The sequence below is a fragment of the Ictalurus punctatus genome, chromosome 27 (assembly GCF_001660625.3).
Source record: "Ictalurus punctatus breed USDA103 chromosome 27, Coco_2.0, whole genome shotgun sequence".
Lineage (NCBI taxonomy): Eukaryota > Metazoa > Chordata > Actinopteri > Siluriformes > Ictaluridae > Ictalurus > Ictalurus punctatus.
The window spans coordinates 5,530,648-5,554,006 of record NC_030442.2 but is presented as its reverse complement, the minus strand read 5'-3'; the positions used below and the strand labels follow the sequence as shown (position 1 = coordinate 5,554,006).

Genomic DNA, 23,359 nt, shown 5'->3' with positions numbered 1-23,359 from the left:
GCCATGTGTGGGGTAGTGTTACCTGGACACAAAGTCGGGGCTTGATCAACCCCGGCTGGGTCGCCTGAGCAAGAGTGTCTGATGTTGAAAGACCTGAAACACGGATGACCCCAGGAAACCTCACTGATGATGTGTCCAGGTGCATCACATGGTGATGTATGTTAGAAGTATCTATGTATCTATGTATCTATGTATGGATTTATTTTGCCAGTAAAAATAATAGCTAATGTAACTGTTATAATTATGTCAGGCTCTAGTGACGTCACCCGTGTTTACAAACACAAACTGAAGGAAGTGTAGAGAAAAACACGCCCACTCGTGTGTAACGTGATGTGGGCGGGGCTTCGTCAGCACGCACCAAGATGGCGGCAGCCACTGTTCTCAGCTTGGACAGTTTACCGTCCGACCCTTTGCTATTAATTCTGTCGTTTCTTGACTTCAGAGATTTGGTCAGGTGAGCGGTTATCGCCTTTCCGAGTATGTGCAATTAGGCACGGTTAAAGACCGAGTTCCTCAAAGTATTTGGAAAGTTTTCGGCTAGCTGGCTGTTCTTGCCCTAGAAGTAGCACCCTAGCTTATTATGTTACTCGGTGCACTGACATGGAGAGGTTATAGGCAGACGCTGTATAATTGTTGGTTTTCAGTGCTTATGTATAGATTTGTTAATGACAGCATCGCATTAGTGTGATGAGCAACATGTTTAGCTAATACACGGTAGCTAGAGAGCTGTTTACTGTGAGGCGCTTTAAGCAGCTGTCGCCGATGTAAACAAGCTGACTCCCAGGAACTGAAAGTACTGCGGGTCAGTTAATGTTAGATGGCTTATTGCGTTTTAATTTCATTTATTCTCTGGATAGAAACACTTCTCCTGATATGGTCTCTGCAGTGTGCTCTACACTTACGGGTTCTATTAGCTAATTAGCCATTTAAAAACATGCAGGCTGGCCATAGTACTTCCATATCACACACACTACCGCACTGAACATATAGTCCAGTACCGTGGACTATATGTTGCCACACTACATGTTACAGTAGTATGCTGGCAGTGCACTGTATAAGTAGATGTATAACAAAATGTCACATCACAATCACTTACAATTTTTGTGTCCTTTATTATTTGATGTCAGTTAGCACTTATTGACACGTTTTCTTTTATTTTGTCTTCATAAATAATTAATATATGCTAATTGGTTAGTTTTCACAATAGACTAACAATGAAAATGTTGAAAGTGAAAGATATTTTTTTTAAATTCTTTTTTTTGTTGTTGTTGTTGATATCTAACTACCTTTCTGGCTGCCCTTTTCTACTTAATGGCATGATAAAGTAATCTAAAGCAAAATATTTGAACCTGGGTTATCATAATTTTTGCGCTTGCAATATGTCACAAATAATAGGTTTTATTGTGTTGTTAAACTAATAAAATAAAAATAAAATAAAAGCAATAAAAACACTTATTTTATTGGAATAATAATTATTATTATAATAGTTATTATTGTAATTTTGGCAAATTAATGTAGGTCAATGAAACCTGCCACATTATGGGTTCTCTGGTTTTAATATATTGTAAGGCATAGCACATAGTCATTTAAGTAGACACTAGTGCGGATTTCGTTAAGGGAATGATGTACAAGTGACTCTAATGAAGCTGTCGTACTACGTTAAAACAAGCGGCCATTTGAGCTGGAAGTTGAATCAGCTTCTACTCATGTGAACACAAACTGCTGCCCACTCGTCTTGTGTTTACATGTTAGATGCACCCAACACACCCAACTTTACACACATGTACAACTCCAATTCCAAAAAAAAGTTGGGATGCTGTGTAAAATGTAAATCAAAACAGAATGATTTCTCATAAACCTGTATGTTATTCACAATACAGCATAGAAAACATATCAAACGTTTAAACTGAGGAAATGTAACATTTTGAGGAAAAAACAAGGTCATTTTGAATTTGATGGCCGCAACACGTCTCAAAAAAATTTGGGATGGGAGGTTAACAAAAGGCTGGACAAGTAAGTGTTACTAAAAAGAAACAGTTGGAGGAACATTTTGGAACTAATTAGGTTAATTGGTAAAAGGTCAGTAATATGATTGGGTATAAAAAGAGTATCTTAGAGAGGCAGAGTGTCTCAGAAGTAAAGATGGGATGGAATCTGGATGGAAGCAGATGTTGCTCTAAAAGTCTGTTTGAAATCTTTGCAAATGTGTGCGCTTTTTTGTTTTTTTTTTATTTTTAGTAAATTTGCAAAGATTTCAAACAAACTTCTTTCACGTTGTCATTATGGGGTATTGTTTGTAGAATTTTGAGGAAAATAATGAATTTAATCCATTTTGGAATAAGGCTGTAACATAAAAAAATGTGGAAAAAGTGAAGCGCTGTGAATACTTTCCGGATGCACTGTACCTTTCAGCATTGATGGTGCTTGTCCAGATGTGCAAGCTGCCCATTCTCTAGGCACTAATGCACCTCCATACCATCAGAGATGCAGGCTTTTGAACTGAGCGCTGATAAAAAGTTGGATGGTCCCTCTCCTCTTTAGTCCTCTTTAGTTTAGGTTTCCAAAAAGAATTTCAAATTTCGATTCATGTGAACACAGAACAGTTTTACACATTGCCTCAGTCTATTTTAAATGAGCTTTGTCCCAGAGAAGACGGCGGCGTTTCTGGATCATGTTCACAAACCAGCATTTGTGGATGGCATGGCGAACTGTGTTCACACACAGTGATTTCTGGAGGTGTTTCTGAGCCCATGCAGTGATTCCCATTACAGATTCATGCCTGTTTTTAATGCAGTGCCGCCTGAGGGCCCGAAGATCACAGGCATGCAATATTGATTTTCACCCTTGACTCTTGCGCACAGATTTCTCCAGATTCTCTGAATCTGTTGATGATGATATGTACTGTAGATGATGAAATATTCAAGTCTTCACAATTTTACATGGAGAACATTATTCTGAAATTGTTCTACAAATTGTAGACTCAGTTTTTCGCAGATAGGTGAACCTCTGCCCATCTTCACTTCTGAAAGACTCTGCCTCTCTAAGATACTCTTTTTTTATACCCAATCATCTTACTGACCTGTTTCCAATTAACCTCCAGCTGTTTCTTTTTAGTAACACTTACTTTTCCAGCCTTTTGTTGCCCCGTCTCAACTTTTTTTTTTTTAGACGTGTTGCAGCCATCAAATTCAAAATTACCTTTTTTTTCCTTAAAATGTTACATTTCCTCTGTTTAAACATTTTATATGTTTTCTATGTTCTATCGTGAATAACATATGGGTTTATGAGATTTACAAATCATTGCATTCTGTTTTTATTTACATTTTATACAACGTCCCAACTTTTTTGGAATTGGGGTTATATATCAAATGCCCTGGTTTATGCAGCTGTTACGATAGTGAGTCAATAAAATGAAAGCTCTTGTAGGCAGGGAGGGGCGGGTCTGGTTTAACAGGTTTAACAGAAATCAGCTTTTAATTAAAGGTACATTTATTCATATAGACAAGTTCCACTTCCAGTAGGTGCAGAGTGCACTGAGAAAAATATAAAGGAAAAAAACTGACTACTAAAAGAAATCCAATCAAATCTGATGTGTTTTAGTGAACATTTTAATTATGTTAAAACCTCAGAAAAATTATATCTGAGCAAGTTTGCATAGCCCAGGTGTGGGTTCACCACATCCAGGACCTCTGCCCAAAGCATGAATAATGCAAATAATAATGTCCATGTCTGCACATTCATTTATTGAATGCTCACACTCTTTAAACTGCCTCACTGATATTTTAATACAGCAGTAATACAAGGTTTATTGTTGTTACTTATACTATACATAGTATACTTGCTATAAGTATAGCATAACTTTATTTTTGTACTTCAGTGTTGTGAATTCTTTATATTTCCGGATTTCTTGAGTTAATACTGATGTCTGGTGAAAATTTCATGTGAATAACCTCATTGGAAATATATTTGCTGAAAAAAATGTTGACGCGTACTTATATTATAAGTATACTTATAATATACTTATTTCCCCACTGTATGTAGATATCACACAGCTTGATAGATTTATATTAAGAAAATGTTAATTAAAGAGACACTGTTGTAGTCACCCAGATATTAACGAAGGTTGTTAAGCTTGGTGAAGGTTTAAAACAGTCTCGTTTAAAACAACTACGTTACATTGCAGAGTCTTGCAGAGTCTTCAGAACAAAAGCATAAGGTTAAAAATGAAATATTGAGGTCTGACATTGCCCCCTTGTTTTTGTTGTTTTTTTCACTCTCAGTTGCAGTCTTGTAAGTCGGCGCCTGACTGAGCTGACGGGTCATAACCCTTTATGGAAGAGGCTTTGCCAGAAGCACTGGCTTCTCACAGAGTAAGTTCACCAAACTGCTGTTCAACGAGCAGCTTCACGCAGTATGTCAAACTGAGAAATCCTCCTTTTTACTCTTGATCAGTGTGTATTTTAGCCAGTTTTGATTATGACGTCTAAGATGCTAGTTTCCCCTTTGTAGAGCCGATAAGGGACAGAGAGGGCAGAGCTGGCGGGAATTGTTCCATGACTTTTACGTTGACTTTGGTCGCTACATAGATTACTACAGCACACTGAAGAAAGCCTGGGATGACCTGAAGTCCTACCTGGGCCAAAAATGCCCACGAATGATTGCCTCCCTCAAAGGTGAATCCGGCCGTCTTCTTACTTCATTTTTTGTTTTTCTTCAGTGCAACCTAAATGTTTTAAGTATATGCTCAACTTACTACAGCAAATGTCAGATAATTGTGGTGGATTATCACAGCTTTTTTTTTTTGAAAGTGTACAGCAGAAATGATCTCTTATGTAACTTGCTACAGGACAAAAAACATACTCGTTAACACAATACCATCAAATTTTCTGTAATGTTTTATTTCTCCGTCAATAGAGGGCGCAAAAGAGGACGAACTGGATGCGATTGAAGCCCAGATTGGCTGCAAGCTTCCCAATGACTACCGCTGTTCCTACAGGATACATAATGGACAGAAATTGGTGGTGCCTGGGTGAGACATGCCCTACTGAGAAATAACAAGAAGAATTCCTACTTTGCCACTGAAACATGCACAGAGCATTTACGCATAGTATATAATCAGTTCAAATGCACATAACCATGTGGTGGTCATGTAAAAACATTTGTTACTACATGAATCAGGTCCATTAATTGTCTTGACTCCAGCGTTACCCAACCTCCACAAAAGGTTAAGAAGAAGGTATTTTAACGCTTTCCTGGAAAAAGCAAGACTTTCTTTTTAAGATTGTCGTTTTAATTGACAGTCAGAAAATGTGCCACAGTAATCGGAAGTTGAAATTGTACAAGACATTGTTACGTGACATGAAACTCTTAATTCAGCACACAGTACATATCTCAGTAGTATACATCTGATAATGTTGTGCTCCTCCCACCAGGTTGATGGGCAGCATGTCGTTGTCCAATCACTATCGCTCAGAGGACCTGTTGGACATTGAGACGGCAGCGGGGGGATTCCAGCAGAGGAAGGGCATGAAGCAGTGTCTCCCCCTTACCTTCTGCTTTCACACAGGACTGAGCCAGTACATGGCCTTAGAAAGCACAGAGGGACGCACACGCAGCGAGATCTTCTACCATTGTCCGGTTAGAACACTCTCTCTCTCTCCCTCTAGTAGTTCCCCATACTGTAAAAACAACATACTGTATTCTTTCTTTCTTCATTACAGTGTTGCCAAAATGCCTACATACGGTGCTTTTCTTTTTTTTCTTTTTTTTCTTTTTTTTTCAAGAAGAGGAAAAGATTTCTTCCTTCTCTCCCACTATGCTAGTGTTTTCTGATGCCAGACTAGTCACAGAGAAATCAAGTTGACACAAACGCATCAGTCTGAGCAGTCAGCATTACATGCATACATTTGACTTGCACATCACCGGTTGCCTTCCTGCCCCCGAATACTACCAGAGTACATTACATTACATTTACATTTATATTTATTCACTTAGCAGACGCTTTTATCCAAAGTGACTTACAAATGAGAGTAGGTAACATTGTTAACTTTTTGATACACATTCTCTTTATAAGAGCAAAATATACACAGCGAAATCATACAAATTCTTACCAGGATATTTGCATATACCATGAGCCTTCTCTTTCGCTCAGAAACACACAAAGAGAAATATTATCTTAGCACATGCACACAACACACCAACATACTATTTTAGCATTGCCTGATTAGAGTAACAGACAATAAACCCACCAAGATTTTCTAGCACTTGTGAGATGATTAAAATGATGCATGCGCTTAGAGTGCACTTGGTCTGTTTATTCCCGATTAGTGAACACAAACACACACAACACACACACATATACACATACAGCAAATGGATAATTAACTCTACTATATACGTACTGAGCTCCTGCTTCACCACGGTAGACTAGTACAGTGACTATAACACCTCTGGTTGATCTCAGACTCTATGTTTCCACAAGTTGTGAATATATCTGAAAAAAATGTTACCTGAAGAGAACATCTCACGCTGGGAGAGAACCATGATCTCGGACTCACATTCAGCAGCAAAATCGTCCAAGAGAACATTATTTGCAAATAACAGGGATGTTTGCGCTATCCCCCCATACTGGACACCATGTGTCTCCAACCTTGGCTGTGTCTTGACATCCTCTAAGTGAAGTTTTTGTGCACTTGACCAATGGAAGATGTCTCCTTTTCTTTTTCTTTTTTCAGGATCAACTTGCACAAGATCCATCTGCTATTGATATGTTCATCACAGGTAGGCCAGTGGTATTGGGTGTATACAGCACAATGTAGTATTTTGATTGCTTTCACATGTCTGATAAGCTAGATTTCGACCACTTCATTAGTTGAGTTATGTGTGATGGAGGAGTCATAATACCAGACAATGCTGTGGTTGTTAGTCATATTTGCGTTTGTCTGTTTTCATGCTCTGTCTCCTTTTTGGACTGCAACTCAAACGCTGTGTTAGAACATGATGCGTTTGCCAAATTATATTAACCAAGTCACTGTAACCTTTCAGTTAATCGATCTTATATTGCACTCCCATGTTGTCTTACTCTCCCAGGGTCCAGCTTTACTGAATGGTTTACCTCATACGTTCAGAATGTGGTGACTGGAGAATACCCCATCATCCGGGACCAGATATTCAGGTGTGTGTGTGTTTGTGTGTGCCTCTTAGGAATGTCACGAGAACCGATACTTCGGTACCAAGTCAGTACCAACATTCTTAAAATGTGACAGTATGTGTTTTTCTGGAGTGCGTTGGTACCGGTTAATGGAGGTACCGAGGTTGCAATACTTCCGGACCTGAAGGGGGCAGCAAATACGCGCAAGTGTTTAAGTCGGTCCACAAGTGGTGAAGAAGAAGAACAACAACTACAGGCACATGGGAAAAATTACAGAAGTTTAGCTCTGCCGCGACTCGTTGAGAGGAAATCTGGTATGGAAAATGGAAATACTTCACATTCGAGGCGGATGACAATGAACATATAATTGATGCTCTGAAGCCGGTGTGCACCGATGCTACCTTTCATTTCAAACAAAGTGAGGAAACACCTGGAATTTGGCGAAGCACCTGAAAGACGGTCCTATATTATGTTTGTTTGAGGTAGCTGGCATTGTGGCCGTGAAACCAGCTAACGTGGCCATGTAATGTTTGCGATAGCCTGTTATTTATTAACGATGTTAACACATTGCAATGTTATAAACTACTTCCTAATGGGCCACCATGCATCGCCATTCAGCCCGTGTCCTGTCAGCTAAATGTAGTCTAATGTCACTATTAATTATTCAAATGTTCATGCTTTTAATAAATCTTTTTGGCCTGCCACCATATCAGTGAATTTAAATTAATGCTTACATTCAGAGTATAAGGGGGGTGTGTGTGTGTGTGTGCGCGCGCACGCGGGCGTTTAGGAGTGCACCTCCACTCATTGTCAGACAGTGTTTGATAACTAAAATACACCCCCCACCCCCCATCTCTCTCTCTTTTGCCAGTATCAGCCAGAGGAGGATGTCCTCCAGGAGAGTTTTTAATTTATTTATTTTTATTTTATTTTTATACCACACCATGGTATCGACTTTAGTATCGAGTATCGTGTACTTTTGGTGGTATTGGTACCGACTACTAGATTTTTGGTATTGTGACATCCCTAGTGCCTGTGTGTGTGCATGCATTTATTATTGGCAACAGTTATCTGTGCACTAGGCTATCTGGTAGATTTCATCTGCTGTCCCTGGACAGGTGACATTAAGAGTCATCATGTTCACAAAAATATGAATAACATAAATGGTACAGACACACTTAAGCAGAAAATCAGTTTCCAGAATTACTGCCATTATTTCATAGACATGAACAAAAATTAATGTTTGAATAGAGCTCTTACATTCAGGCACAGATGTATAGATTTACATACTTTTATAATTTTTTATAACTTTTATAAAACTTAATTTTAACTAGTGCATTTTTTTCCTACACAATACTGGTTTCAAAATTATTGACACAGTTAATATTTGTTCCACATATTTTAACGCCTGCCCTGGAGAGAATAACAACACTGAGTCTTTCCTGTAATGCCTAAAAGGTTTGGAGACACCTGTAGAGGAGTCTTGGTCCACTTATCTAAGCAGAACATTGTAATCCCTTATATTCTCAGGGTGTTCTAAGCACTGTTGCCCTGTACCGTCCCCAAGCACAATTGTTCTCCCTCCACACTCCTCAGCTGGACTGCACTAACATTACACTTAACATTCATGGCCTGAACATGCTTACATCATTATGATGCTACTTTTTGTTTTGAAGAAAACAGGAAGAAAAGCACTCTCTCACAGCACGATGAAGTCATTTGAGGTGCAGTGACACACGGCTTTCTCACATGTCTAATAGGTTTACCACTTTTGCAGCACAGCAATTTTCACTTAATCGTGCTGCAGGTATCGGAAGATTTTTACGGCAGCTGATGTTGAGGGAGGAATTTGCAGCTTTACTCAACGATTACAATTTTCAATTAGGTGGTAACCAGAGCCGTTATAAACCCAAATATTCTGTTAAATAGAACAGTCGCATCATTGATGTCAGGTTCCGAGCTCCAAGCCCACCTCTTCAAGCGCTGTACGGAGCAATCATGCAAGTCAAACAAACTGGTTAAACATGCTAAAGCAGGGTACAGATCGCCTAGTGTGAGTACACGCTTACATTGATATACAGTGCCCCCCAGTAATATTGGCACCCTTGGTAAATATGAGCAAAGAAGGCTGTGAAAAGTTTTTGTTGTTCAAAAAAATTTGTTAAAAAAATTCACAAAAATACTCTGCTCTCATGGATATCAAACAATTGCAAACAAAACGCATGTTTATTTAAAAAATATTTTTGTTAAATATAGGTGTGCAACAATTATTGTCACCCTTTTAGTCAATACTTTGTGCTACCTCCCTTTGCCAAGATAACGGCTCTGTCTTCTCCTGTAATACCTGATGAGGTTAGAGAACATGGCAAGGGATCTGAGAACATTCTTTCATACAGAATTCTCTCCAGGTCCTTCACATTTTGAGGTCCATGCTGGTGGACTCTCCTATTCAGTTCACTCCGTGTGTTTTCTATGGGGTTCATGTCTAGGGACTGGGATGACCATGGATGGAAAATGTAAAATGGTGAAAATCAACACAAAAATGGTTTACTGCCCATTAAACATTTTTGTGTTGATTCTGCTGTATGTTTTGGATCATTGTCCTGCTGGAATATCCAACCACGGCCCATTTTAAGCTTTCTGGCGGTGACAGTCAGGTTTTCATTTAATATCTGTTGATATTTGATAGAGTCCATGATGCCACGTACCTAACAAAATGTCCAGATCCTCTGGCGGAAAAACAGCCCCAAAACATTAAAGAGCCACCACCATATTTAACCGTGGGCATGAGGTACTTTTCCATATGGCTACCTCTCTGTGTGTACGCCAAAACCACCTCTGGTGTTTACTGCCAAAAAGCTCCAGTAGTGTCTGGCAAACTGAAGACGCTTGAGTTTGTTTTGGATGAGAGTAGAGGCTTTTTTCTTGAAACCCTTCCAAACAACTTGTGGTGAAAAAGGTGACTCGAATTGTAGTTTTGGAGACTTTCTTACCCCAAGACCCCAAATAACTTCTGCAATTCTCCAGCTGTGATCCTTTGATATTATTTGGCTACTCGAACCATCCTCTTCACAGTGCGTTGAGACAATATAGACACACGTCCAATTCCAGATTGATTCATAACATTTCCATTTGATTGGAACTTCTTACTTATTGCTCCGATAGTGGAAATGGGCATTTTCAGTGCTTGTGCTACTTGCTTATAGCCACTTCTAGAGATGCATCAAAATGAAAATTCTTGGCCGAAGCCGAATATAATGAAAAACTTGGCCGAGGTCGAACACGTTTTTTCGCGTTTTTCTATTTATTTTGCATTTTTTTCACCATTGCAAAAATTAAATAGTCAAAATGTGCTTTTTACTATTTTGTCTTGCTTTTATAAAATAATAAAAATTATTTTAAAAAATAATTACAAAAACTGTCATTTCAAAATATTTATTTAACACTGAACATTTTTTTCCCATTCCAGCAGGCATCGGCTGCCAACAAGGCACAATATAACTTTAAATAAATAAATGAGTAAAATAAAAATATTTTGATGTGGTCATCTTTGAGCCCCCTTGAATAGCTGATGTTAGGCCTATAACTGACTGCTGAAAGAATGGAACACTCTGTAGCCTACAACTAAAAAGTGCATTAAAAAGTGCATTGACAAGAGTGCAGAAAATGGTTCTATACGGCTGATTATATTGGGGATATATACCGCTCGCGTCCCTGTACACCTCGCGGAGTATTATAGTAGATATAGTATAGTTAGATACGTTGTTAATGTTATGTTCCTTGATAGATTTAGTTAGTTTAAACTATAGATTAGTTCATTTAGTCCCCGCTGGTGTTTCCGCTCCCAGTCCATCGTACTAGTTCATGTTTCTTGTTTTGACCCTGTTTTCTGTGACCGCGACTTTGATTCCCTTTGCCTGTTTTGACTGAGTTTTTTGGATTACGATTTGGATTTGTCTGCCTGCCCTTAAGTAAATATGTCTTTACCTGCTTCCATACTCTACTCCCTTATGTCTCGCGACGTGACAGAAACATGCTCCGGAACAGAAACAAAATAAACCCACGTGTCCACAGTACACATCCAAAGAGCATGTAGCTTGTGCATGCGCGCGCCCCCTCATCGAGGTTGTGACATTCGTGCGTCTCACTCTGGTTGCTAGGCTATTTGGTCGCATCATCAAACACATCATTGTTCGGTCAAATTTATTCGGCCTTTTCACTTATTCGGCCGAACACCAAAAATGCTTTTTTTGCTATTTTCGGCCGAATAATTTCGGTTGCCGAACTTTCGGTGCATCCCTAACCACTTTCCATTTTGTGAAGCTTAACAACCTTTTGCCGCACATCACAGCTATATTCCTTGGTTTTAGCCCATTGTTATGAATGACATAGGGAATTTGGCCTATGTGTTACCTAATATTTATACCCCTGTAAAACAGGACGTTATAGTTGAACAGTTTCAACCCCGGTGTACATTTTTTTTTTTTTTTTTTAATATCAGTGGGAATATACTTGAAATATATTTTTCGCATATGAATTCATAGGGATGCCTACAATTGTTGCACACCCATATTTAACAAAGATAATTTTTTCTTGGACAAACCTGTGTTTTGTTCGCAATTGTTTGATATCCATGAGAGCAGAGTATTTTTTATAATTTTTTTAAAAACAATATCAAAAGGTTAAACAATAAGACAATTTTTCACAGCCATCTTTGCTCATATTAACCAATGTGGTGTGTATGTCCTCAATTCAGACCACAGGTTTTCAGGAAGATTCAAATCTAGGGTGGTCATTGTAAAACATTTATTTTGTGCTCTTGAACCAATTCTGTATTGATTTAGAAGTATGTTTGGCTCATCATCTTGTTGAAAATGTTATCAATGTCCAAGTCTGAGCCTCCTGACAGAAGCAGTAAGCTTTTGGGTTGAAATATCTTGATACTTCACAGAACTCAAACAGCCCAAAGCGTCAGTGACACCCACTGCAATATATACGGTGGTGGATCAGGTGCTTCTCCTTGTCCAAACATGCTGACATTGTGCATGACCAAAAAGTTTCATGTTGGGCTCATGTCTTCTTCTTTTATTTGGGCTTCTTTCTTACACCACTTTCCCACAGCTTGTTGTTTGGAAGTGGTGTTTAGCAGTTGTTGTGATTGATTTTGAAACTAGACAAACACAAGAACCAACTAAATAGCGCAAATATAAAACTTTGACATTTGTTCTTTATTACTGACATGTGAAAGTTATTTTGTTTTGGCTCTTCATTTTGTTTTTGTAATTGTGCTTAATGTAAAAATCCACCTTAATGACTTATAATTAACATGTAATTTTCAGAGATGTCCAAGAATTTCTTTGGAATTCAATTGTTGTTTGTTTGTTTGTTTTTTTTGTTTGTTTTTTTTTTGTTTGTTTTTTTAAACACCGTTCTTTGACATGCTGTTTATTTTCTCTTTGGTTAACGGTTTCATACATTACCCAATTTCCTACATTACCCAACTACCTGTTAATGGTGGTCCCTGTGCAATTAATCTTGCTACATCTCTACATTTATATCCCATGGAAACGGAATCAATTTTGCTCATTTTTATGAAGTGTGCCAATAATTCTGGTGGCACCATTCATAAAAGTTAGTAGTTGTACAAAGATTATGGCATAATTTGCATAATTTCAGTTTTAATTTGAAGAATATGAGTTTTGCAATGAACAAGATGGATTAATATGTTGATTTGCATTGTAGGTCAGTTTGTGTTTAAATAAACCATCTCTGATTGTCTGAAGCTGTAAACGGTGCTGCGTGATGAACAAACATGTTGTAAAAGCAAAAGTAACACTAATGAGTACTTAAATAAAAATGGAAATAACAACTAAAACGTTTGTATTTGTTGGATGCTTGTTTAGGTACGTCCATGATAAGAAGTGTGTGGCCACCACTGATAACATAACCGTCTCAGTCTCCACCTCTTTCCTACCTGAGCTCAGCTCTGTCCACCCGCCACACTTCTTCTTCACATACAGAATCAGGTAAAACACAGAACATTCATCATCTGCTAATTACATTTCTGAATATTCTGTTCTGCTTAGAAAGGACTGTATGAATCTGTCTTTTACGACCTGTACCTCTAGAAGCTGTAATAGGTTTCAAGATCTCTTGAAGCACACGAAATACTTGAAAATAAAAAAGCAAGATATATATATATATATATATATATATATATATATATATATATATATATATATATATATATATACACAGACACTACAAGCGCTCCACTAATATTGGCACCCTTGATAAATATGAGCAAAGAAGGCTTTGAAAAATTATTCTTCATTGTTAAAATAATTCACAAAAATACTCTGCTCTCAAACAATTGCAAACAAACCACAGATGTTAAAAAATCTTTGTTTTATGCCAGGTGACAAGTTTGAGACTCCTCCAGTATTGCCGAAAGCAAGACATTACAAAAGCACAGGCAACATCCAGGAATATGATACATTCACAACTGCTGCCGCGTCACTGATTGGATAATTGCATAAATGAGCAGGTGCACAGGTTTTACTGCTGCTGCCTTAATTGTGAACCATTGCTGACCCTTCTGTCACTTTTCTTTTTGTACATCCTAGTCCTGATAAAGCAGTGCATAAAATAGAAAACAAATTATCAAATTTGAACTCTGCATTGCAGCACATACCTTATCCAGGGCTCGAAATTAACTTGGTAGCATTGCTGCTCCCTACTTTATAAAGTTAGGAGCACCACAGCTACAATTTATATACACACACATGTATCAGGGCCAGTCAATCCATTAGGTGTTGTTAGGCAGCCGCCTAAGGCGCCACCACACTGAGTCTGATTAACAGTACCGAGCCACATTTAACGGTCCTCATGTCTTTTGTTACCTCAGAAAAGTTGTTTGTGCAAGGCTGTGCAACAGGACACTCATTACCGGTGTTTTTTTTTTTGTTTTTTGTTTTTGCGACCAAAATGGTCGTAATTTCGAGCCTTGTTATCAGACCAGTATTCAGCTTCTGCCAGAATGGCAGCATTGCAGAGAGATCACTTCACACACTTGCCTTGTGACACTTCTGACTCTCCCAGTGACTCATTTAGCACCTTGGCACTGTTGTGATACATAATATGTTGTGATACGTCATATGTTGAGTATGTAATACGCTGTGTGAGTGTACCGGAAGTAATGCCATGTTGAACACGTTGAGTCCATAGTAAAAGAGTTTAATCTGTGTTAATGACTATATGAAATGCCTAAATGGGAGACCACTCCGTGACGCGCTCTCTTGTATACCTGTGTGGGATCGTGTATTGCCCTGGAAGTCAAATGATTCTAGCAGACACTCTAAGCCGCCTGCCGAAACCTGAAAACAACGAAGACATTGAACTTGATGAACACATTGATTAGCTTTATACAGAATTTGAAGACCCTGACCATCATATTGTTGCAATCATAAACCTCTCCCAAAACAAACAGGAGATTCTTAGAACGAAGACTGCAAAAGACCCCAAGATCAGTGCATTAAAAGAAGATATCCATCAAGACCTGCCAAAAGACGTATGCAGCTATTGGTCTTTCTGAGATGAACTTGCCATTAGAAGCAGGAGTTGTATTTAAGGGTAGACAAGTGCTTATCCCAGAATCCATGATCAACGGCAATTTGACTCAGCTCCACGCAGCCCACCAAGGTATCGTAAAAACACACAGGTTGGCTTGAGAAAGTGTTTATTGGGCAAAGATAAACACAGACATTGAAAAAATGTGCAGATCTTGCAATACCTGTGAAGAACATCAAGACGCACACACAAAAGAACCTCTCATTCCGCACAAAACACCCACAAAGCCATGGCAGTGCCTGGTGGCGGATCTGTTCGAGATTCATGGACATCAGTACCTGCTTACCGGGGACAGGTATTCCCATAATGACCCATTGGTTGATGAAATGCCCATACCAGCCAGCAGCTACGCAGTTGCACAAAAAATGCAAATGTACATGTCTTTATTTTGTCAACCAGATGAAATAATGACAGATAACGGACCACAGTACACTGGACAACCTTTCAGGAAATTCATAGCTGACTTAGGAATTATATTATATGTTAGGCTGTCCGGTATTACTTCAGGCACTAACAAGAGTACCTATCAGCTCCTGGGTGGTATTCAGACTTAACCACTCAGAGTGAGAATATAATACCAAAATATTGAGGCCAATATTAAAATGCATAAATTTGGCACCATTAGTTAATTAATAGTACCAGGCCGTTAACAGAATAATGGAAGAGGTAATGGCATCTTAATTGGAGTTGTTACTTTTTTCAAGGACTGAATATTTTGTGGATAATGTGAATTTACATTGATCTGTAACCGTGGCAGTTGTTTTTTTTTTCCAGACCAAGGGTACATCATCTTTCCAGGAGAGTGTATCAAATGAACAAAAACATTATTTATGCATTTATACATAACATATACACTGTACAGATGATTCTAGATTTGGTATTAGTAACTTTACCTTGCTATCCTGTAGAAAAGCACTATTAGATTAGAATACATAGGATGTAAACTTCATAAATGCTGCAAACTACATACCCTGTGTGTTCAGTTTAATAAACCTTAGAGTAGAGGTTATGGCCAAAGCCATTTCAACTGAACTCAATATATGTACAGGGGCAGTGGTGGTTTGGCGGTTAAGACTCTGGGTTACTGGTCAGAAGGTCAGGGGTTCAAGCCCCAGCACTGCCAAGCTGCCACTGTTGGGACTTGAGCAAGGTCCTTAACCCTGCGAAGAAAACAGTTTCACTGTGCATAAGTATAGGTGATCAATAAAGACTCATTATCATTATTATCATTAAATTACAGCACCCACTAGTGCACATATGTTCTGGCAGTTGTTGTAATAATAAAGTTTTCCTATTATTTACAGCCGTTAATCATTTTCTTTATATTTATTTATAAGGATTGAGATGGCAAAGTCAGCACTGCCAGAGAGTGCATGCCAGTTGGATAGTCGCTACTGGAAAATCACCAATGCGAATGGGAATGTGGAGGAGGTCCGAGGTCCTGGTGTTGTGGGTGAGACAATAGATGTGTAGTATGCACATACAGTCCCCTCTGAAACTATTGGTACGGCTTTGTTCTGTACACCAAAGATATTTTGGTTTGAGATCAAATGATGGATATGAGATGAGAGTTTAGGATTTCAGCTTTTATTTCCTGATATTTGCAACCCCAATTCCAAAAAAGTTGGGACAGTAAGGAAAATGCAAAATAACAAACAAAAAGAGTAGAGATGCATGATACTAAATTCTCAGCCGATTCGATATCCGATTATTCAGAGTGATATCGGCCGATACTGATAATCAATACTGATAGTTCTGCCTTTTATGCCTTCTTATAAATTAATAATAATTAATAATAATTAACTTATTGAATGTTATTAATTCATATTAACAGAATTATTTGACTGAATTCAAAAAACCTCCTGTTAGTCTCACATTCACTCACCACAAACAAAAGCATTTCTTTAACATCAAACTGGTAATATATAATAGAAACTTTTGGATATATTAACTTTAACTGGATATGAAGTACACTATTCTACAAATATATTTTCTGTGAAATATATACTACTTTTTTTGTCAACTCATCTTCATTTACATCTTTCATCAGTGTACTGGCACTTTAATTCAGCGCGGGCAATAAAATTTTTGACTTGACGCCCAAACTCCCGCTTCACTGCTACATTGTCCGGTGTAAAATTTTTGCAATGCAGAGATTACAAACTGCAGTTTTGTCGTAATTCCACACAAGAGGCATCACCTTTACACACAGCACGAAATCTGTAGAAGGTGAAATGCCCAAAATCCTACAGATTTGTCTTTGGGGATTGTTGTTCTCAAAGTGTTGGCTTATTCGCTGATGTATCTATTGGCAGATTGGCGAGCCTCGGCCCATCCTTGCTATTGAGGGATTAGGCCTTTTTTTAGAGGTTCCTTATATGCCATGATTAGATGACTGCCTCACCTGTTTCACATCAACTCCTTATTTCAACTTGTCACACTGCTAGTAGTCCTAAATTGCCCCTGTCCCAACTTTTTTGGAACGTGTTGCATGTATCAATTTCAAAATAAATGTTTATCTTCAAAAAAAAATTAAACTGTGCAGTTGATTTGGTAAAACATCAAATACCTTGTCTTCATATGTTTTTTTGTTTAAATACAAGTCAAAGTACATTTTCAAATCACTCCTCTTTGTTTTTATTAGCATTTTCCATACTGTCCCAACATTTTCGGAATTGGGGTTGTAAGCAACATAAAACATAGAACCTCAGACCACTCAATTTTTAGGTGAGCAAGAGTATAGGAACAGATAAGTCTAATTAAAGTAAATAACACTTAATATTTAGTTGCATATACCTTGCTTGCAATAACTGCATCAAGCCTGTTTTTTGGGGGGTGGGGGGTTTCAAACCCGGTTTTTCTTTTGTGATGCTTTTCCAGGCTTTTACTGCAGCACCTTTCAGTTATTGTTTGTTTTGGGGGGTTTCTCCTCTTCAGGAGGTGAAATGCTGATCAATTGGGTTAAGGTCTGCTGATTGATTCAGCCAGTCTAAAACCTTGACCTTTACCCCCTGATGAAGTCCTTTGTTGAGTTGGCAGTGTGTTTTGGATCATTGCCTTGCTGCATAATAAAGTTCCTCCAGATTAATTTGGATGCATTTCTCTATAATTTGGCAGACAGAATGTTCCTGTAAACTTATGAATTCTGCAGCATTCTGCTGCTACAATCATGAGTTACATCGTCAATAAAGATTAGTGAGACTGTTCCAGAAGCAGCCGTGACACTACCTCTACCATGTTTCACAGATGAGCTTGTATGTTTTAGATCATGAGCAGATCCTTTCTTTCTGCACACTTTGGCCTTTCCATCACTTTGGTAGAGGTGTGTGACTCATCTCTGTATATCTTTGTGAATTCTATTCTGGCTGTGATTCTTAATTCTTCTGGGTTGTTTGCATCTTGTGGTATGGCCTCTATATTTCTGTTTTCTAAGTCTTCTTCAAACGGTTGATTCTGATACCCTGCCCTCTGGAGGTTGTTGGTGATGTCACTGACTGTTATGTTTGGGTTTTTCTTCACAGCTCTCACAATGTTTCTGTCATCAGCTCTTTTCCTCGACTGACCCATTCTGTGTCTTCGAGGGTTTCTTCCTTTTTCAGGACATTCCAAATTTCAGGACCATCTCAACGTCAAAATGACTTGTTTTTCTCCCATAGAGAGCTTTCTGATCTTCATGTTGGTTTATACATGGTTGGTTTATCTGATACAAAATGTGCTATGTTCTATGTGGTTTAAAGTGCACCTATTATGACCTTACATGTAGTGTGTTATAATAGCTGGTTGTGAATGTAAAAAGTCTGCAAAGTGTCAAAAATCAAAGCGCACGACAAACTGAGTTATTGACTCCCGAAAGAAGGAACCGATTCTGAACAGCTGAAATGAGTCGTCAGTAACTCCAGACTCATTTCCAGTACTAACCTACATAGGTTTGTAACAAAAAGCCCCAAACCTATGCAGCCTTCACAGCCAGAGACGGGCTCTGGTCTTCATCGGCTGCTCCCTGACGGACGGAGCTGAAACTTGTTATGGTAGTGGGCGTTTCCTTTTTGAAACACGTTGACGGCGGTAGACCAATCACAACAGACTGGGGCATCTGACCAATCAGAGCAGAGTATGCTCTCTGAAAGGAGGAGTTTAGAGTGAATCCTTTAGTACGGCTCATTTAATAAGTCGTTTGGGACACTGGGGGAAAAAGGTAATGCTTCAGTTTAAATTATGAGCACATTAAAGTGTTTTTTGACCTTGGATCCATGTAAATCTATTGTATGATACCTATTCAAAACCATAATAGGTGCACTTTAACAGATCTATGTATAAATACCAGGGAAAAAAAAGCTGAAACTTAAACTCTCTTCTCATATTCATCTTTTGATCTCAAACCCAAATGTCTTCAGCCTACATCAAAAAATAAATGAATTGGCCTTGCTGTTCCCTTACTTTTGGAGGGGACTGTATAGTGTATGTCTATATGTATTTAAAGACACCTGAAACAAAGCTTCAGAATCAGTTCAGCTCAAATGTAGGTGTCCATGCATGTGTGCGTATAGGGGAGTTCCCAGTGATGACCCCTGGTAAAGTGCACGAGTACGCCAGCTGCACAACATTCTCCACCACCTCTGAGTACATGGAGGGCCACTACACCTTTCATAGGCTCAAAAACAAAGGGGAAGTCTTTGACGTCTCCATCCCAAGATTCCACATGGTGTGCCCGCCCTTCCGTGAGTCCATGGCGCGCTCGGTATGTCTGTTCATTTTTTAACTACCAACTTTATTTAATCCTAACAATAAGAGTTGTGATAATATCTGACGAGGTGTTTGAAAGACGACTTCTTTAACGTCAAGATCTTTTCACATTACAACTCTCATTGGAAAGTAAAGAATTGTTGTGTCTCTTGTATTCTGTCACATTTCATTTGATGTAAATTTGATGTTGTAATTGTTTAAAAATGTTAATTAATTGGTATTTTAATAGTTACTTTTTTTTTTTTTTTAACTGTACTTTTTTTTTTCTTTAACTCGAGTGCTCCTATATCAGCTTACTTTTATGGGTTTATGTTACTTAACTTGATCCAGATGCTAAGAATTACATTAGATTATCTTTGATTAGCTAAGAAGTTTAAATTAAGGTTAAATCAGCCGGACTTGTCTAACTAGTTTTCAGTCCGTCTTCCTTTCTAATTTAAGAATAGCAATGGGGGTACATCAAATTGGAGAAAAGCAACGAAATACACCCTCATGGCTATCAATCACTGCCACTAGAAACCTGTTAACACCTCTAACTGTAAGTCTGCCTTCCTTTTTAATTATGAATTGGGTAAAGCATACAATTATGCCTTCATGACCAGAATACACAAAAAAGGCATGACTATAATTTCAGCATCGCTGTTAAAATAACAGCATATGCATATAATATAGAAGCATAGGCTTCCAGTTTATAACGCATCTTAATATTGAACCCAAATCTCTTGTAACTCATTCTAGAAAAAAAATGGCCAGCTACGGCTGCACGATAGAGGATTTACATCTGTCTCTCTGTGTACATCTGCCTCTCTGTGTTCTCACCCCCACTCTCTCTCTCCCTCCCTTTATCTTTCACTACAGAGCTCTGTGAGAGAGCTGCCCATTGCTGTCTTCAACAATGATAATGATTCAGACACAGATAACTATGAGGATGAGCATGGTATAAACATGGCCAATCCTGGAGGGCGCTGTCCTCGTCACATCTGACACACAAATATTCTCTCTTAAGCACGCGCACACAAACACACACACACACACACACACACACACACACACACACACACACACACACGCATGCATGCATCAGTCCAAGGGCAACGGAGAGCAATGCTTAGACAATTGTGTACTATACAAAGGCTTTGTGTCTGTCCTGCCGTGAACCTAACTCCCCTCTTGACACACACACACACACACACACACAGTAACTTAGTGTTTTTATATGCCTTCAGTACTAGTATCATCCAAGAACTTTACACTGAAAATACAGAGCCTGCTTTTCATAAATGCTCAGTCCAGGGATCTCGCAGTATAATATTCTGTCAGAGGTGTTGTTTTAAGCATGTAAAATTCTTGATCAGATCAAAATTGTCAAAATAAATTGGATGATTGTGTGTTATGTCAGTGAATCAGATGGTAGTAGGGGACAGCTACCATCAGTGAGAGTCAATCAGTCGAAATTAACCAGTGACTGCACACTGACCGACCTGACAGTCCTAACCAGACACATCTCCACACCACCACCAAAATTCTGTATTTGATTCTCTTTGGCTAGTTCAGCTGGACATGCTGACCCTCGGACCAGTAAGTGTGTGGGAGGAACTGTGAAACTGTCTAAACTCTGACTCATTTACTTTTCAAGGAAGTTTGCTAAATTAGAGCCAGCCAACACACACACACGCACACACACGCACACACACGCACAATTAAACTGGACTAGACTTTTTGTATATAGGACTTTTCTGTATATGCATTTAGCCTTGAATATTTACACATTGGAAACGAGACTTTTTTTCTCTTATTTCCCACACACACACACACACCATTTGTTGAACCATCTCTAAGGGAAGACAACACTAGTTATTTCACCTAAAGCATTATAAGATTCTGATTATTGCTAGTAATAAAATTTAAATTTATTCTACTTTTTGTTGTAAAATTTTGGACTGCAATAGGGTTCAGTACACTCTTATTTGTAAATGTGTGCTTTTTTATGTTTGAGTAAATAAAGAGAAAACTATGAACATTATTACTTCTTGTCAATGTTCATTTAAAAACTGATTTAACGTTTTAATTTTGGGGGATATTTTTAGAAGGCTAGGCAGAGTGCACTGCCCTGGAAGTTTCAAAGGATGTTTGTTCTCAAAACAGATTCAGGGCTCTGAAATTCTGCCCATTTTTTTCTGTCTGTTGGTGCCAGTGTGTATGCTGTAACGATAGTGAGATGAAAAGTGCTTTGTTAAAGGCTTGTCTGATCTTGCTTTGTGTTGTCGCTGTTTTTCAGCCTAAAGCTCCTCCCACTGGCACTTTTTCGTAAGAGGTACCAGCCAATCATTTCTCTGACTGCAGTGAAACAGGTGTAATTTGAAATCTGTTTCTGCTGGTAGCTTTGTTGATGTTGTACTAGCACTATTTCCTACATTAGTGGAGCAGGAGGGTAATGTAGCATATAGTGAATAGGCTAGATAAGGAAAAAATGCCAAAAATTGTTCACTATTTTATGAATATAGTGGTGTTCCTGTTTTATTACAGTGTTGGAGTGGTAGACATTTGTGTTTAACTCACAATTTAAAAGCAGATTCAAACGGTTATACACTTATTGGCCGTTTTAATAGGAACACCTGCACACTTGCAAATTCATGCAATTATTCAATCAGCCAATCATACTGCAGCAGCAGAACAGTGTATAAAATCATGCAGGTACTACTATGTCAAGATCTTCAAACCTCAGAATGGAGAATGTGATCTCAGTGAATTTATCCATGGCATGGTTGTCATCCTCACTAAGAAAAAAGCAATAGAAAATAGTTTTTTGTTGTTGTTGTTTATTTTGTTCTTGCATTTTTTAGTTCCTTTGGGCAATAACAAGAACAGTCAATGTTTATTTTTTAACAGACCCCACAGGTTTTTTTAGTATATCCCTTGACTTGAGAAACTGATGATCTCCTGGGATTTTCACACACACACACACACACACACACACACACACACACACACTCTAAAGTCTCTAGAGTTTACACATTAAAATGCGAAAAACAATCACATATGTAGGCAGAAATACCTTTATAATAATAATCATAAAGGCCCGAGGAGAATACCAGTGAGCAGCAGTTCTGCTGGGCGTAAACTAAAGTTCTTGACCTGCATCCGCATGATTTTATGCATTGTGCTATTGCCACATGACTTTGAGATTAGTTACTTCCTGACAAAAAAAAGGTTTAGCCCTCCAACTATTGCTATCGGGAAATTTTGAACAATATGTGACATGGGCTTTAACCCTCATCGTTACATTGCTTAGTAACTCGAGTCATTTTTAGATCTTACTAAAGGCATCAAATATCTGCTGGGAGAGATGGCTAATTATATCCAGAATTGCTCTACAAATCATCCATGGAGAGATTGTGTAAAAGGGTTGAATAAATATACATTTATTCAATATACATTTATTTACAAAGTCTGTAAATTTTGACAATAAACCTGATTTGCAATGGGGGTTGAATAATTTTGATTGCAACTGTATAGTGAGCTGGAACCCGGGAGGGTCAGGTCTTTTACCGTTACATACACATCAGTGGGACACAAATGGTACACCAATCATGGAATCACACAAACAGGTACCCAATAAGGTATGCCCATTTATCCCATTTAATGATAACGTTTAAAAGCGAAGAAAATACAATATTTAGTAAACATCAAATCATGTCCCATAATTTATAAAAGCCTGTAGAATTGTGTCATTCTCATAGTTGTGTACCTGCTTACTCCATGTCATGGGTCCCAACAACTTGAAGTGTGGTTTTAAATATGATATGGCCAAAAAAAAAAAAAGCTTTAAATTGATGG

General features: G+C 38.3%; 1 protein-coding gene across 2 annotated transcripts; it reads left to right on the top strand.

Annotated features, from left to right (window-relative positions):
* Window positions 1–321: 321 nt before the first annotated feature.
* Window positions 322–21,545, top strand: fbxo3 (F-box protein 3). 2 transcript variants are annotated; one of them, XM_017459290.3, is made up of 11 exons: window positions 322–454; window positions 4,281–4,370; window positions 4,510–4,673; window positions 4,915–5,029; window positions 5,433–5,637; window positions 6,735–6,780; window positions 7,090–7,174; window positions 13,054–13,176; window positions 16,117–16,232; window positions 19,327–19,517; window positions 20,381–21,545. In XM_017459290.3, the coding sequence occupies exons 1-11, from the start codon at window positions 363–365 to the stop codon at window positions 20,504–20,506; spliced, it is 1,353 nt and encodes a 450-aa protein (XP_017314779.1). In that variant the 5' UTR covers window positions 322–362; the 3' UTR covers window positions 20,507–21,545. The 2 variants fall into 2 exon arrangements, with proteins under 2 accessions (XP_017314779.1, XP_047007586.1); XM_047151630.2 differs by lacking the exon at window positions 20,381–21,545 and adding an exon at window positions 19,964–20,361.
* The last annotated feature ends 1,814 nt before the right edge of the window (window positions 21,546–23,359 follow it).